Below are 17,823 nucleotides of genomic sequence, written 5' to 3' on the forward strand. Positions count from 1 at the left end.
GTTGTCAATAGATATTTTTTAATTTGAATTTCCCGGTTTTCTGTTACCTAATACTATTTACAGTTGCAGGCTGTCTCAGTACTCCTGTTGAGTTACAGACGACTCATTATCTCTAAAAGACGGAATAACATACCAGACGGAATAACATTGCCAGAAGTCCTTATCATCTCGTTACGTCATCTCACCTCTTGACTGAACGGGAAATGACTCATTCAGTATCTCACTCCACAGTGTCAAATAAAACACATACTTCCAATTCCAAAAATGCAACTTTATTTGACAGATAGCGACATGGATACTATTTTAGAGACCAACACATCTTGTCTCTGGTGTGCACACGCAAAAAGCGTAGCAAAGCACAATTAATCATTCGTTACGTCATCTGCCTCCTTGGTAAAGTGAAACAAGATAGTAAGGGACTCTTATTTCTTCCAACATTCTTTACTGTCTTGGTCTTTTAACTTAAGAGAAGCTGAGTTCAAATTGCAGTATGTGTTTCTGCAAGCAACTTTTAATACATAGAGAAATTAAAATCCAAACTTCAGTAAATACAACCAACATAAAAGTATTGCAGCTGTTTCAGGAAACACTTAAAACAATGTAATGCACTGTTGCCACATTTAAAAAGGAAATGAAGAAAGCAGCCAGAGATTATAGTAGTTTCAAATTATGCTATCATTCAAAGGCGGCACTGTTAAAAACACACCGAAAGCTGCAAAAAGAAGAAAGGTCTGGTTTTTATTTTCTATTCTTCGCCCACCACCCCCTCCTCGCCTGAAAGCACTGACTCTAACTGAGGTAAGCTTCTACCAGGCATCAGTCGCCCTCTTGTTCCTTACACAAGAGGCTATTCTTCCCATGAACCTGGACACTGAGTGTCAACAGGCTGTTCCTCCATAGAGGCCATCCGGCAAGGATGACTGGACAGCAATCAGAAGCAGAAACCCTGTTTGATTTTTCCTTCTGTTACCCTAGGTACGTGGAAGCCAATGATCGTGCCCACTGTCAAACCGACTGAGAATAGGTAACTTTTCCCAGGCCAAGGACTGAATTTGGTCAAGACACTATTTGACAGAATATTTTCTGACAAATTTTTGTTTCTTGCTAAAAGTGAAAGTACTAAGCTGCCTGATGAGTCAATGGCTAAATACAGTGCATGGTATAGTACTATGCCACAAAGCAGGAAGTTTTCAAGTTCAATTCCTGGCTTTTGATGAGTTAATTCATCTCAATCAGGATGGCATTGGGGCTGCTACAATTTGCCTCAGTGTTCCCAGGCTAGGTGACGGAGGATGGCAGAAGGGTGAGGAGGTGAAAACAAAATCACCGCTCCTGATCACGATCATGTACTTCTAGTCATAGATGCGTGCTTCCTTCTGTGCAGATAATACAGCTCAGCCATGATTCCGCTGTGCCACCCTGCCCCCTCCATGTGCCACTGACAACATGGTACTAGAAGGTTGCTGGTACCTGCAAAACTGTACTCCAGGATGAGTCAAAACCTTCAGGCAAGGGCAGAGAAATGAGGGAAAGTAATACAAAAGCAGTTATTCTTTCCTCAAATTTGCATTGAGTTTTTTTTTTTAAAAAGATACATCTTACAATTTAAAAAAAAATTGTTCTTGGAATGTGGGCGACAATGGCAAGGCAGCATTTATTGCTCATCCTTAGTGGCTGAGGGCATTGAGAGTTCAGCACATAGTGTGGGACTGGAGTCACATGTAGATCAGACTGGTGATAGTCTCATGTTCCCGAAGGTCACTGGTGCACCGGTTGGGTTTTTTAAAAATGACAATCCAGCAGCTTTCATGGTCAATTTTTCCTGGTTTTAGCTCACTTGTTATCAGATTTATTGAATTCAATTTCACAACTTGCCATAACGGAATTGAACCCCTGACCTCTAGGTCCAGTACTATAGCCAATAAGCCATCGTAGCTACAGTATTATTCAGAAGACCTAAATTTGAGCTATGGACAAATAACCACTCTCATCTGCCTAAAGTTAAGAAGTTTCGAGCATGCAGAAGGAAGGATACAGACGGCAACAGGTTATACAATTTTATCCTGGTCCATACAATCAAACACAAACTTTAAACAGATATTAATATGTAGTGTAAGCATCAAGAAATCTCAAAATACAGCAATTTTGACTGAGTTTATATCATTCAATCATAGGAAAATAGCATACAATCAGTAAAATACACACAGCCAGCATCTACTCCCTTCTACTTCCCAATCAGTGAAAAACTTGATAAGAAACCACATTTTCTCTTTTAAAAAGACTGAGCTGACCTCACATTGATTATTCAAATGCAGTTTGCTTTAGTTCATGTAATTCCATTGTGTGTGTTTATGGTCCCTGGTATGATCTTCTCAAAGTGAAATTAACAGATTAAAGCGCAGATTCAAGGATGTAAAAAAAGAACCTGCATAATTCTGTACTACACATTAAACATGTGGACTATATGTGTTACAGCAACTAATAGCATTTAAACACCAATACAAAGTCAACATCCGAACAAAAACAATTCTGTAAACTTTCGAGTGTCAAAAATACCCCGCAAAGCTCAAGTGCTTGTTGCATATCATCTCCCTTGATACCTCCAAAATTTCAATGAACCTGATTTTCACATATGCAACAGGTAAGGGATTTAAAACAAGTATATTGGTTTTCCAAAAGTATAGAACATAACCGTTCAGTATTTTTGTCCTCCTAGGTCCCATCATTGGTTATACAATTACCTTGAAATGCCTGACCAGTAACCTTTTGTCAAAACACAAGGTTTATATGGGTGCAAAATCTTTCATCTCTTCCCTGTAATTTACTCAACTAGGTTGTGCATGAAGAGGGCTTTTCAGAAGGTAAGGTGCTACAATTGAAGACCAGAAACAGGAAACAGTGTAGTTTTGTACCACAAATGATCCCATAAAACAGCCGCAAATGCTATTTGCATCAAGAGTGTACATAATCTTTGCTCTCTCTGAAAACATATGTATATTTCTCTTTGTGGCTGAAGTACAAGGGGAGTGCAGTTCATGCGAATCAGCAATGGGAGTACAGTTGTTGCTGGTACATTAGTTTTCTTATTAACTTCCTTCCCCTTTTGAATTATCATTGGCACCAGCTTCTAGTGATTTTGACACATCTGCTTGAGGCAGTTCTCGTTCAGTCACGCTAACTATAGATAGGAAATAAAAGAAAACACATTGGTTCTAAAGATCACAACTTTTATAAGTCAGGTGAAGAAAGGATGCCCTCATCCCTGCCCTCAAAAGTGTGGAATGTATTATTTCTCATTTTTAGGTTTATGCCGTTAACAACACCTGCAATATTTGCGGTATATGGCATGTACTATCTTAAAACATTTTTATCAGAAGATGGATCAATACCAATTCTACAGACATTTCACATAAAAACTAACACATCATAAACCTGCATCTCTGCTGCTCGTGAATTCCTTATGGGCATACTGCATTCAGTGAAAAATATTAAAATCTTCATGCACACACATACATGCAAACTAAAATCAATAAAAGCAACAGCAAATCTCTCTATATCTTTGGGATCAGCTTTTATCCAGAAAGCCACTGCAATATGCCATAGATGAAAAACTCTTTGGGAAGGGAATAATCCTAATAATCGTCCCACCCTCAACAGGAAACAAAAAATAAAGTTCAATTAATCTAATCCTTGCATGCAGGATTTTATTAAATAGGATTACAATCATCACAAAAGGCAAAGCTTAATGGTTTGACACTGTATAAAGAAACTAATGCTTACTTTAAAGGTAGTACTGTTTATTCAATAGGATTAACAGAAGAGGAAGCATACCTGAAATTGTCTTCAGTGCCACACAGCTTTGTTTTTCTGGTCGATCTGAATTATGGGGTTGTACTTGTTGCCTCCTGGTAGAATCAAAATGTATGGATGGAGACATAATGCATTCTGTAATATACCTAGCAGTACTTGCAATGTGTAGTTTCTCTGCTGCTCCTAAATGTAGCCAGGCATTCTGTACTTTGATAAATTGGGAACTACGCTGATTACTATTTTAACATACAAGAAGTGGTGTATGTAAATGTTGAACACAAAAAAAAGTTTAAAATTATGATTTTAACTCTTACTAGTAGGCTGTTGGGAGAGTTTTGCCTTGTGGTCAGGATACTGGGATTACTGCTTATTCTTTGTAACAGAGTTCCCATTGGGCCTTTAAAATCCATTGGGTGCACTAGATTATCACACTGTATTTACTTAAAGGGCCTGGGTTCAATTCAAGCCAGACTGATGAAATGACCATCTCCCCCCTCTGTTGCCTATCAGGATTCCATGAAATTAGTTTGCACAATGTAAACTCAGTTCCTAACAGATGTTGGTCCACAGCATAAAAATGCTCCTACTTTGGCACTAATTGGCAACTTTCACAGACGCGACTAAATTAAAAAGGAAAGTGAATTGTGAAGGAGAGCAAAAATTTTTTTTTTTTTTTATTCGTTCACGGGATGTGGGCGTCGCTGGCGAGGCCAGCATTTATTGCCCATCCCTAATTGCCTTTGAGAAGGTGGTGATGAGCCGCCTTCTTGAACCGCTGCAGTCCGTGTGGTGACGGTTCTCCCACAGTGCTGTTAGGAAGGAAGTTCCAGGATTTTGACCCAGCGACAATGAAGGAACGGCGATATATTTCCAAGTCGGGATGGTGTGTGGCTTGGAGGGGAACGTGCAGGTGGTGTTGTTCCCATGTACCTGCTGCTCTTGTCCTTCTAGGTGGTAGAGGTCGCAGGTTTGGGAGGTGCTGTCGAAGAAGCCTTGGCGAGTTGCTGCAGTGCATCCTGTGGATGGTACACACTGCAGCCACAGTGCGCCGGTGGTGAAGGGAGTGACTGTTTAGGGTGGTGGATGGGGTGCCAATCAAGCGGGCTGCTTTATCTTGGATGGTGTCGAGCTTCTTGAGTGTTGTTTGAGCTGCACTCATCCAGGCAAGTGGAGAGTATTCCATCACACTCCTGACTTGTGCCTTGTAGATGGTGGAAAGGCTTTGGGGAGTCAGAAGGTGAGTCACTCGCCGCAGAATACCCAGCCTCTGACCTGCTCTCGTAGCCACAGTATTTATATGGCTGGTCCAGTTAAGTTTCTGGTCAATGGTGACCCCCAGGATGTTGATTGTGGGGGATTCGGCGATGGTAATGCCGTTGAATGTCAAGGGGAGGTGGTTAGACTCTCTTGTTGGAGATGGTCATTGCCTGGCACTTATCTGGCGCGAATGTTACTTGCCACTTATGAGCCCAAGCCTGGATGTTGTCCAGGTCTTGCTGCATGCGGGCTCGGACTGCTTCATTATTTGAGGGGTTGCGAATGGAACTGAACACTGTGCAGTCATCAGCGAACATCCCCATTTCTGACCACATGATGGAGGGAAGGTCATTGATGAAGCAGCTGAAGATGGTTGGGCCTAGGACACTGCCCTGAGGAACTCCTGCAGCAATGTCCTGGGGCTGAGATGATTGGCCTCCAACAACCACTACCATCTTCCTTTGTGCTAGGTATGACTCCAGCCACTGGAGAGTTTTCCCCCTGATTCCCATTGACTTCAATTTTACTAGGGCTCCTTGGTGCCACACTCGGTCAAATGCTGCCTTGATGTCAAGGGCAGTCACTCTCACCTCACCTCTGGAATTCAGCTCTTTTGTCCATGTTTGGACCAGGGCTGAAATGAGGTCTGGAGCAGAGTGGTCCTGGCAGAACCCAAACTGAGCATCGGTGAGCAGGTTATTGGTGAGTAAGTGCCGCTTGATAGCACTGTCGACGACACCTTCCATCACTTTGCTGATGATTGAGAGTAGACTGATGGGGCAGTAATTGGCCGGATTGGATTTGTCCTGCTTTTTGTGGACAGGACATACCTGGGCAATTTTCCACATTGTCGGGTAGATGCCAGTGTTGTAGCTGTACTGGAACAGCTTGGCTAGAGGCGCAGCTAGTTCTGGAGCACAAGTCTTCAGCACTACAGCTGGGATGTTGTCGGGGCCTATGGCCTTTGCTGTATCCAGTGCACTCAGCCGTTTCTTGATATCACGTGGAGTGAATCGAATTGGCCGAAGGCTGGCTTCCGTGATGGTGGGGATATCGGGAGGAGGCCAAGATGGATCATCCACTCGGCACTTCTGGCTGAAGATGGTTGCAAATGCTTCAGCCTTGTCTTTTGCACTCACGTGCTGGACTCCGCCATCATTGAGGATGGGGATGTTTGCAGAGCCTCCTCCTCCCGTTAGTTGTTTAATTGTCCACCACCATTCATGACTGGATGTGGCAGGACTGCAGAGCTTTGATCTGATCCGTTGGTTGTGGAATCGCTTAGCTCTGTCTATAGCATGTTGCTTCCGCTGTTTAGCATGCATGTAGTCCTGAGTTGTAGCTTCACCAGGTTGGCACCTCATTTTTAGGCCTGGTGCTGCTCCTGGCATGCTCTTCTACACTCCTCATTGAACCAGGGTTGATCCCCTGGCTTCTTGGTAATGGTAGAGTGAGGAATATGCTGGGCCATGAGGTTACAGATTGTGATGGAATACAATTCTGCTGCTGATGGCCCACAATGCCTCATGGATGCCCAGTTTTGAGCTGCAAGATCTGTTCTGAATCTATCCCATTTAGCACGGTGGTAGTGCCACACAACACGTTGGATGGTGTCCTCAGTGCGAAGATGGGACTTCATCTCCACGAGGACTGTGCGTTGGTCACTCCTACCAATACTGTCATGGACAGATGCATTTGCGACAGGTAGATTGGTGAGGACGAGGTCAAGTAAGTTTTTCCCTCGTGTTGGTTCGCTCACCACCTGCCGCAGGCCCAGTCTCGCTTCTCGGCCTTTTGGCTAAGATCAAGTGTGTTCCTTTTCGGGCTTATTTGGATCTGAGCGGACTGGAACGCTGGCCGCGACCTCATGCGCTCGCAAAGTGCGGACTTTGCTGTGATTGGTCGTTTGTGTGCTGGCTCCGCCCCTAAATTTGCATCAGGACCACATCAACACTGCAATGGCAGGGAAGGGCACCCGGGCAGTCGGCCATGGTGTGCCAAACACCGTCAGGGTGACGGTAACGACAGTCGAATGTGTTTCGCCGGTGGATCGGGAGGTTTTCGTCAAACGCGTTTTGCTCGACTGCTGTGGATTCAAAGCGACGGACATCTTCTGCCTCCAGGATTTCCCTCGAAGCGGACATTTTGACGTCACCTTCAAGACCGTCGCTGGATGCCAGAAGCTTCTTCAAGTCTTCAAGGAGAAGGGGAGCGAAGGACCGCTGGCCATGCTCGCTGCGGAGCCGCTCTTCACCCTCCCAACGCAGAGGAATCGCAAGCTGATTGTACACATGTACAACCCACACGTCCCGGTCGCCGATGTGCTGACGTTCCTCGCCAGATACGTCCACGGGGCGCAGAACAGCGTCGACGTCACCGACCAGTTTGGGATCTGGACCAGCAAGAGGGAGGTCACGGCAACGTTGAGACTGGACGCCCACGGCAACATCGTCCACCCTCCCTCCAGCTTCGCCATCGGAGGAAGTCGAGGATACATCACGTACGTGGGGCAACCCAGAGTCTGTCGCACCTGCGGCAAATCCGGCCATTTGGCGAACACCTGCACTGCAACCGTCTGCAAGAACTGCAAGCAGGAAGGACACCAGACTAAGGACTGCAAGGAGAGCAAGCGCTGCAACCTGTGCGGGCTGGAAGGCCATCTCTACAGGGTCTGCCCCGAACGCAACCTCAGCTACGCCCAGGCGGCCAAGAACAACACAGCGGAGGAGGAGGGGGCAACAAGCAAGGATGCCCCAAAGAAGGCCAAGAGTCAGCGCCCGGCCGCGACCTCCTCCAAGAAGCCCCTAGCCCAGGAAAACAATGAACGAGGAAAGGGTCAAGCCGAAAACTGCCAGACCCCGACACCCAGCTCCGAGCCTCCCCACCAGACGACAGAGTCCATGGACGAGGAGGCAGCAGAGGGAGGATGGCAGCTGGTGGTCAAAAAAACCAAAAAGAAGCCAGAGGAAAGGAAACGAGCCCCTGCCGACACTACACCAGGGGTTAAAAGAGCACTCGAGTCGCAGTCGGACTGCAGCGACTACCCCGAGTCTGACGAGGAGGGACGACAGGAGCGAAGTGGTCAGACGTCCCACCGAAAGCGGCAAAATACCCAAGGTGACCCCGACACGATCGGCAGCCCCCATCTCCAGAACACTGGGAGCGACAACGCCTCCAGTGCCCTCCAGCTCCGGGAAGCCGGCAGCATCGTAGTGCCCAGCACACACCAGCTCTGGGACACCGGGAGCAGCACCGCAGAGAGCGAAGACCAGCTCCGGGAAACCGGGAGAAGCGACAACGAGGAGCCCCAACCGATCGAGGATCGCACGGACTCTTCACCCGACACCACGCCGCCGATGTCACCCCGGCAGAACGACGACCCCCTCTCTGAGGCAGAACAGAACTCGTACCTCAGCTCAGGGATCGTGGAACACTTTACACAGGTCACCGGGATGCAGAGACACGGCCAAGAGCTGGAAACAGCAAACGGACTGACGGGTGAGACTTTAAACAGTTGTTAAAATGGGTCTGAAAGTCGCATCCATTAACGTGCGTAGCGTTAAATGCACTACGTGATGTGTGTCGACCTTGGACTACCTGGCCAAGGTCAAGAGCGACCTGCTGTTCTTACAGGAGTGCGGCCTGCCGCATCTCAGCAATTACAGGCAATGGTCGCAGCGCTGGGCCCACGGGCCGTCTATCTGGTCGGGAGGCAACGATAACCGTGCCTCCGGCCTGGGGATTCTGCTGCGGGGGGGCAACTTCACCATCACCGAAGTAAAGGAGGTGGTGGGGGGCTGTCTCCTCGTAGCAGACGTAATGTACAAAAACGCTCCGCTCCGGCTGATCAACGTGTACGCCCCGGCTCTGAAGGACGAGCGGCTGGCCGTCTTCCAGCAGCTCCCACTGCTGCTGGCGACGTCCAAGCCGGTCATTCTCGGCGGTGACTTCAACTGCATCATCGATGCGGCTGGACGATCCGGCAGAGCCGACAGCAAACTGGACGCCACGTCCAAACTCCTGATGGAAGCGGTGAAAGACGCCAAGCTGTGCGACGTCTTCAGCAACCCTGCAGACGGAGCGGCGCGTCAATACACCTGGTCCAGACCAGACGGGTCCGTCCGTTCCAGGATAGACTTCCTGTTTGTATCCCCGAAGCTCAAGGTCAGATCCACCAAGGTCACACCGGTGTTCTTCTCTGACCACTGCCTCCTCCTGGCCGACTGTCACCTACAGGACGATCAGAGAGTGGGCAGGGGGACATGGAAGCTGAACGTGAAACTGTTGACCCCGGGAAACATTGAGGAACTGACGAGGGATTACAAAGGTTGGAGAACCGTAAAGCCCCTCTTTGATTCCCCAGTGCACTGGTGGGAAGCCATCAAGGCGAACATCAAGAGCTTCTTCATCCTCAAAGGTGTTCAGAAGGCGAGAGAGAGGCAGAGGGAAACGTCCCGACTCCAGAAAAGCATGCAGAATCTTCTCCTGCTGCAGTCGATGGGGATCGATGTCGGGGAGGAACTCAGAGAGGTGAAGGACCAGCAAGCCTCGCTCTTTGCCTCCGAGGCCTCCAAGATCATCTTCCGGTCCAGAGTCCGCTCCGTGGAGCAGGACGAGACTTGCTCGCGCTTCTTCTTCCAAAAGGTGCAGAGAGAGAGCTCTGTGATCAGCAGCCTGAAGGAAGAGAACGGCTCAGTCACGTCCTCGCAGCCCGACATACTGAGGATCTGCAAATCCTTTTATGCCGGACTGTACGACGCGAAGTCCACAGACAGCGCGGCCTCCCACTCCTTCTTGTCGTCTATCATGGAGGTTCTGGACGACAGCAAGCGGGAGAGTCTGGATCACCCGCTAACTCTGGACGAACTGACAAAGGCCGTCCGATCATTCGAGAAGAGTAAGACTCCCGGAAGCGACGGCTTACCGATGGAGTTGTACTCGGCTCTGTGGGACTGGATAGGCCCAGACCTGCTGGAAGTGTACGGGGGTATGCTTCTGGCAGGCAGCATGTCAGACTCCATGAGGAAAGGCATCATCACCCTCATCTACAAACGGAAGGGGGAGAGGGAAGAAATCAAAAATTGGCGACCCATCTCACTACTTAACGTGGACTACAAAATTCTGTCCAAGGTCATCGCCAATCGGGTCAAGTCAGCCCTGGAGGTGGTGATCCACCCCGATCAGACCTGCACCGTACCCGGCAGGAAGATCTGATAGCCTGGCGCTACTCAGGGATACGATTGCCTACGTACAGGACAGGGGGGTGAACACCTGCCTGATCAGCCTGGACCAGGAGAAGGCCTTTGACAGAATATCCCACACATACATGATGGACGTGCTCTCCAAAATGGGGTTTGGGGAGGGAATCTGCAATTGGATCCAACTGCTCTACACAAACATCAGTAGCGCAGTTTCAATCAACGGGTGGGAATCAGAAAGCTTTCCGATCAAATCTGGAGTCAGGCAGGGCTGTCCTCTCTCCTCCGTCTTGTTCGTGTGTTGCATCGAACCCTTTGCCGAGTCCATCAGGAGGGATGCGGGCATAAGAGGGGTGACGATCCCAGGCAGCGGAGGCACTCAGGTCAAGGCCTCCCTGTACATGGATGACGTCGCCGTCTTTTGCTCGGATCAGCTGTCGGTCCGCAGATTGATGAGCATCTGCGACCAGTTCGAACTGGCCTCGGGGGCCAGGGTAAATCGTAGCAAGAGCGAGGCCATGTTCTTTGGGAACTGGACCGACCGATCCTTTGTCCCCTTCACCGTCAGGTCGGATTACCTGAAGGTGCTGGGGATCTGGTTCGGGGGGGCCGGGGCGTGCACCAAAAACTGGGAGGAGCGTATCTCCAAGGTTAAGCAGAAACTGGGACTGTGGGATCAACGATCCCTCTCGATCGTGGGCAAGAACCTGGTCATCAGGTGCGAGGTGCTCTCGGTGTTGCTGTACGTGGCGCAGGTCTGGCCCATACCTCGCTCCTGCGCCACGACAGTCACCCGAGCCATCTTCCACTTTGTCTGGAGATCAAAAATGGACCGTGTCCGCAGGGTCACGATGTACAAATCTCCAGAGAAAGGGGGGAAAGGCGTGCCCAACGTGGCCCTCATCCTGATGGCCACCTTTGTGTGCGGCTGCATCAAGCTGTGCATAGACCCTCAGTACGCAAACACAAAGTGTCACTACGTGCTGAGGTTCTACCTGTCCCCGGTGTTGAGAAGGATGGGCCTGGCCACGCTGCCACGGAACGCTCCGTCCAGTTGGACCGTTCCGCCCTACCTGTCCTTCGTGGAAAGGTTTGTGCAGGAAAACACCTTTGACCACAAGGCGATCAGCAAGTGGTCCGCACGTAACGTCCTCGAGACCCTGCGGGAAAAGGAGATGGTGGATCCTGTCGGTTGGTTCCCCGAGCAGACTGTCAATGTCATTTGGCAGAACGCCTCATCGCCAGAGCTTTCAAACAAGCACCAAGACCTAGCTTGGCTGGTGGTGAGAAGGGCCCTTCCCGTCAGATCCTTCATGCACTCCCGGACTCTCAGCGCCACCGCGCGCTGTCCCAGAGGAGGCTGCGGTGGAGACGAGACCGTCACCCATCTCCTTATGGAATGTGCCTTTGCAAAGAAGGTCTGGAGAGAGATGCAGTGGTATCTGTCTAGGTTCGTCCCGAGCAGTTCCGTAACACAGGTTTCTGTGCTCTACGGGCTGTTCCCGGGGACGCACACTGAGACGGACATCAGCTGCTGCTGGAAGACCATCAACTCTGTGAAAGACGCCCTTTGGTCTGCCTGAAACTTGCTGGTCTTCCAGCACAAGGAGCTGTCCTCGACCGAGTGTTGCAGACTGGCACATTCCAAGGTCCAGGACTACGTGCTGAGGGATGCACTGAGGATGGGTGCGGCCGCCGCAAAGGCTCTGTGGGGAAAGGCAACCGTTTGGAGCCTTCCCGCCATTGTAAACCGAGGGGCTGCAATCAGGGAAAAACCCCCTCGGGCAGAATGAAAAATTCAAATTGCTGTAATGTACCTGTAATGAATCTGAAATGGACCAGAAATGAATCTGTAAGCAATAATCCGTGTTGAGTATGATGCAATGAGACACCCTAGAGTGTCATGAACTGCAATGATGTCCAATGTGTTCATTGTACTGCACTTAACGTAACCTGCAAATTGTATAATCTGTATTGTGTACGTTTGGAAAGTGATATGACAACTGTATTGTATGTACTGCTGCAAATTTTATGAATAAAGTATATTTTTTGAAAAAAAAAAAAATTTTTTACCTGCCGCAGGCCCAGTCTCGCAGCTATGTCCTTCAGGACTCGGCCAGCTCGGTCAGTGGTGGTGCTACCGAGCCACTCTTGGTGATGGACATTGAAGTCCCCCACCCAGAGTACATTTTGTGCCCTTGCTACCCTCAGTGCTTCCTCCAAGTGGTGCTCAACATGGAGGAGGACTGATTCATCAGCTGAGGGAGGACGGTCGGTGGTAATCAGCAGGAGGTTTCCTTGCCCATGTTTGACCTGATGCCATGAGATTTCATGGGGTCCAGAGTCAATGTTGAGGACTCCCAGGGCCACTCCCTCCTGACTGTATATCACTGTACCGCCACCTCTGGTGGGTCTGTCCTGCCGGTGGGACAGGACATACCCAGGGATGGTGATGGAAGAGTCTGGGACGTTGGCTGAAAGGTATGATTCTGTGAGTATGGCTACGTCAGGCTGTTGCTTGACTCGTCTGTGGGACAGCTCTCCCAATTTTGGCACAAGTCCCCAGATGTTAGTAAGGAGGACCTTGCAGGGTCGACTGGGCTTGGTGTTTTGCCGTTGTCATGTCTGGTGCCTAGTGGTCCGATGCCGGGCGGTCCGTCCGGTTTTATTCTTATTATGACTTTTCGTAGCGAGATTTTACAACTGAGTGGCTTGCTAGGCCATTTCAGAGGGCAATTAAGAATCAACCACATTGCTGTGGGTCTGGAGTCACGTATAGGCCAGACCGGGTAAGGACGGCAGGTTTCCTTCCCTAAAGGACAGATAGTTTAAGGACAGATAGTTTAAGCAAGTAGACAGAATGATGGTAGATGCAGTTCAATGCAACAAACTTTGGACACAAGAATGGCAGACAGGAATACAATCCAAATGGGGAGGTGTTGGGGTTGGTGGGGGTGGAAAGCAGGAATAGATGGACAAAGAGATTTAGGGATACAGGCATACAAGTCATTAAAGCATACTTGCAAGTGCAAAAAGTGATGAAAAAGGCCAGCAGGATGCTTCATCACAAGAGGTATAAAATATTGAAGTAATAAAGTATTACTGTCTGGAATAGCGTGTTCGATTTTAGGCATTCCACCCTAAGATAAACTGACCTTGGAAGGAGTCCAGCACAATTCAAAGGATGATAGCTGGGGTGAATGGTCTTAACTTTGAGAGACTAGATATTGGATACTATTCCCCGGTAATGAGGAAGATAAGGGATTATCTAATTGAAGTATTTAAAATAATGAAGGGAATTGACAGGTTGGATAGGGAATGAATGTAGTAGGGGAACTTATAACAGGACATAATCTTAGAATTCAAACTAAGTTGATTAAAAGCAAATCCAGAAAACGTTTCTTCACACACAAGAACTGTGTGAATCCAAAGCCCTCGAAGGCCACAGATGTAGAACCAATTGAGATATTTAAAATGGAGGTGGGTTTTTATTTGGGAAGATGAAGTATTAAGGAATACAGAGAAGGCAGGGAATTGGGATTGAATTGATCGAGCTACCACAGCTGACAAAGTGGCAGAGCAAGCACAATGACCTACTCTTGATCCTACATAATTTCACTTAGATGGCTAGTAGAGGAAATTTAAAATAAATCAAACTTATAGAAGTATGGTGTATTCTTTTGAGGCTGAAGCTAAGAAATGGCTGAGACTAGAGAGATAGGGAGCAAGCAAGCAAGCACATTTCACTCTGACTAGTATATCTGATCCAGAAGTGCTCAATACTGACACTGGTGACTCAAACAGGAAAATTTCCAGTTCTCACTTCAATATCTCTTGCCTTGAAGAGCACGAAAGTCAATCAAAAGAAAAATATTTGCAAAGTCTATTTTAAAGAATAAAAAAAATTCAGAAAAACTGGCAATAACAAATATCAATACTGTGAAAAATGCAAAGAAACTCAGTCCTTAAAGGGTCCAAGTCAAATGTATTGTATCATGGACATTAAACCAAGTGTTGTAGTAGTACAGATCTATGGTCTGCTTACCTCTCAAAGTATGCTTGTCTACGTCTTCGTAGCTCCTCTGCGGTAGGCGTTTCAGTTTGATTTGTCCCTGAAAATTGTGCAACATCATTCTGGGATGAGGTCACTTCTGAATGTTCTGTTCCTTGTCCAAAACCTAGGAGATTCATTAACAATGTTATTAAAAACAGCATATATCTGAATGTTTAAAATGCTACATTTCAATTGTGACATTTGAGGATCAATCAAACCACAAGTGCTTTATTTTCTTCCTATTATTAATTCTGTTCTGTTTTATTTAAGATGTTCTCTACCTCTCTAGGTTCCGCTGCAACATTCCTAGCTTGAAAGGGTGGGTAGGTGACATATGTCAACACTTCTGCCATTGTCATGACATGTCACTGTGTGCGCAGATCAAAATATTCTTTCCCTTTGGTGGAAAGAGTATTGCACTTCACATCATATCCATTGACCAAGTATGGGAACTTGCCATGTGGGAAATCATGGTACAAAACTTACCATTGTATGGCACAACACACTGGTAAACCATGGTACCAGTGCTTTGCTGAAAAGGCCACAGCAATCCAGATTAGGAGCCACGGTGGGGTCATACTAGTCTACTGATACTTTTGCATCTGATCATTGTTGGTTAAAATTATAATTTAAGTGACTGAAATGGTGGAACAGCAAGATTTTACAATCAGGATATATGTGATATCCAGTATCTCATGGAACAGCAGGTTTCTTATTTTGTATTAGTTTATTACAAAGTTTATTATTTGCTAATCAGCATACACAAAGATGCATTCCATCCAACCCCTCCACCCCCGTTTTACTCTTCCTTCCTGAAGGCTGTGACTGAACCTAGTATTCATGCACAAGCCTGGCAGTAAGTGTCAAACACAGGCAGAGCATCACAGTCAAATCCTGTACCCACCCAATATTCACACACATGCACTTCCAGCAGGGGCCAGTGGATTGTAACCCGACTGCTTTCTCTCCTTCTTAACTCAGAGGTCAATGCGGCAATCCAACTGCTGCCCCAGCACAGATCAGGTAACTAAGTGAGGGAATGAAACTGGAACCTTTCTGGTTTGTGTAGTTAAGTAGCACACTATGACATTTACCCAATGAGCAATCAGGGAATTCAGAAATGTAGTATTTAACAAATTACTAGTGTACAACTATGAATCATGTACAGGGAATCCACATTATTAAAAAGGAGTCCCCACCATGGCACTGTTCTTGAGAAATATATGTACACTTTCAAAAATGAGACACTAACATGTACAGGGAAATAACTTCGATTTTAAGTGTGGAAAAATCTCAACTCAGTGGAATGCCTGATTAACACCTTTTAAAAGCAAAATCCACTTATTTTTGTGGAATATAAAAGACAGACCATTTCTACATACAATTTAATTTTTTATGTCATATTTCCATTTTTTGCCATAATTTGTTCTACACAAAAACTCTCCAATTTACCTAAAGTTAAACTGCAAACTGTATTCTAGTGGAAAATGGAAAATGTTTTTTTCTCCTTTAAAATGTTGATGAACCTGCTGTGCATTTCCAGCATTTGCAGTTTTTTTCCTATCATTTGTATAATTGTTGGAATCAGGCCAAGATAGTCCGTTCTGCGGTCATGACAAAGTAATTAAATAACTACAGAAATGCGAAACAGTAAAGGCCAGTTAGCCCATATGACTTACCCAGTCATTTAGGATCATTTTCATCTCCCTCCAGCACCTGTTGCTTACATCGTCATGCCAACCAGATCATTGAATACCCTCCTCTGATGACAGCAATTAATCTAATTAACAGGGCTCACTAACATGCATTCCCTGATCATTCAATCCACTTTCTAAACTTTTATTATTCAGGATGCTCCCTGACTTGCTGAGTATTACCAGCATTTTCTGTTTTTATTTCAGATTTCCAGCATCCGCAGCATTTTTATTTTGAATAAATATATAGATTTCAGTTTCCTTCATTTTGAAATCGTGTCGCCTGGTTTTCCATAACAAAATTCCACACAACAGCGTATCGATTTTGTTGAGATTATATTTCCCTTAGTCATTTTCCAATAAGAGCAAGTTGAGTTCTTACAGCAGCTCTTCACAGCTCAATGATGAAAAACTGGAACAATTCTTGTTACCTTTCCAAAAACCAAATACTCTTGCGTGATTTTACCAATACTTTACAGTGTCAGTGCAATTTCCTTGGATGTATTCTGCAGGTCAATTTGTACATTCAAATATTCTATTCGCCTCACAATTTCTACTTTACAGCATATAAATGTTTTGTCAACTCTCCTTCTGCGCTCCATCTACTGAACAATATATACCATTTATTATGTTAGCATACTCCCCCAGGTCAGCACCAATATTCATTACTATTCATTTCCCAATGTTAAATTACCTCTGCCCAGTTACTAAGCCTTTGCATATTGCCCAGAACAATATCCCCTTCTTTGGAATATTCAACTTTGAGACAACTTGCCATCTGGAAATGCAGACGTTCTATTTAAAATACTCTGAAAACGCAAATAAACATTATGAGCAGAAGCTGGTGTCCATTATTTACAGCAGCTCAGGAAGAACCATTGAAAAGTCTAGTATTGGTTGCATTGCAATAAAATACAACTTTACTGGTTAGCTAGAAAATGACTGTACTGATTTGTAACTGACATCTCAGACGTGCAGATGAAAAACTTGTAGAAGGATGGGTGGGCACCAGATTTGCATCATTACCATTAATACCTTCTCTTTGTTCCCTATTACCTGGTTAAATGTTTATCTAATTCATAACTTTTTCCAAAACCTCAAACGTTTAGTTAAATGACTTGTGAGTGGCCTCATCAATTGTTTTCCAAAAGTCAAGATAATAAATAGCAAACACATTAACACATTCAGGAACAACATAATGACATCAAAAATTGCACAATATGTACAATTTTTTTTCATAAATTCACCTTGGCTTGGATTTACTGTTTTCATTCTTGCTAAATACTTATAATTTTGTGTTTAAAATTTTTTTTTATGTCTAATCATGTTTCTAACAATTAAAAAAAAGACTGGAATATCAAGAGGTTTTTACAAATCATCCATTACGGCCCCGAGTTGTCTGAGTGTTGCAATTTTCCATTATAGCATCCCTCACATTTACTTTAACCATTTAAGATCCAGAATTGCTGGAACACACTTTAGACTATGGGCCACTTTTTGTGCTTTAATAATAATGAGATAACTGTCCTCCTTAAGAGATCAGGAGAGATATATAAAAACATTTAAGGTAGAAAGGGGGGAGATAATCGATAAACTAGTCAAATACTGCTTGAATAATAAGTCAGAATGGGATAGAGGAGCAAAGGGATCTGGGGGAACAGATACACAAATCACTAAAAGTAGCGACGAAGGTTAATAAGACCATAAAAAAGGCAAATCAAGCACTGGGATTCATTTCTAGAGGGATATAATTGAAAAGCAGATAAGTTATGCTAAACTTGTATAGTACTTTGGTTAGACTACACTTGGA

General features: G+C 45.9%; 1 protein-coding gene across 3 annotated transcripts in view; it reads right to left on the minus strand.

Annotated features, from left to right (window-relative positions):
• Nucleotides 1–256: 256 nt before the first annotated feature.
• The window catches only part of atxn3 (ataxin 3), a 50,997-nt gene continuing 33,430 nt past the window's right edge, over nucleotides 257–17,823 (minus strand). For 2 of the 3 annotated variants that reach the window (XM_067991925.1, XM_067991927.1), the window contains 3 exons: nucleotides 14,311–14,443; nucleotides 3,832–3,905; nucleotides 484–3,178 (listed from right to left, as the gene is read on the minus strand). In XM_067991925.1, the coding sequence (XP_067848026.1) occupies nucleotides 3,087–3,178; nucleotides 3,832–3,905; nucleotides 14,311–14,443 (299 nt within the window). In that variant the 3' untranslated portion in view covers nucleotides 484–3,086. Of the gene's footprint in view, nucleotides 3,179–3,831; nucleotides 3,906–14,310; nucleotides 14,444–17,823 lie in introns of all 3 variants that reach the window. The other variant, XM_067991926.1, reaches the window with a different exon arrangement.

Source organism: Heptranchias perlo, chromosome 10 (assembly GCF_035084215.1).
Source record: "Heptranchias perlo isolate sHepPer1 chromosome 10, sHepPer1.hap1, whole genome shotgun sequence".
Classification (NCBI taxonomy): domain Eukaryota; kingdom Metazoa; phylum Chordata; class Chondrichthyes; order Hexanchiformes; family Hexanchidae; genus Heptranchias; species Heptranchias perlo.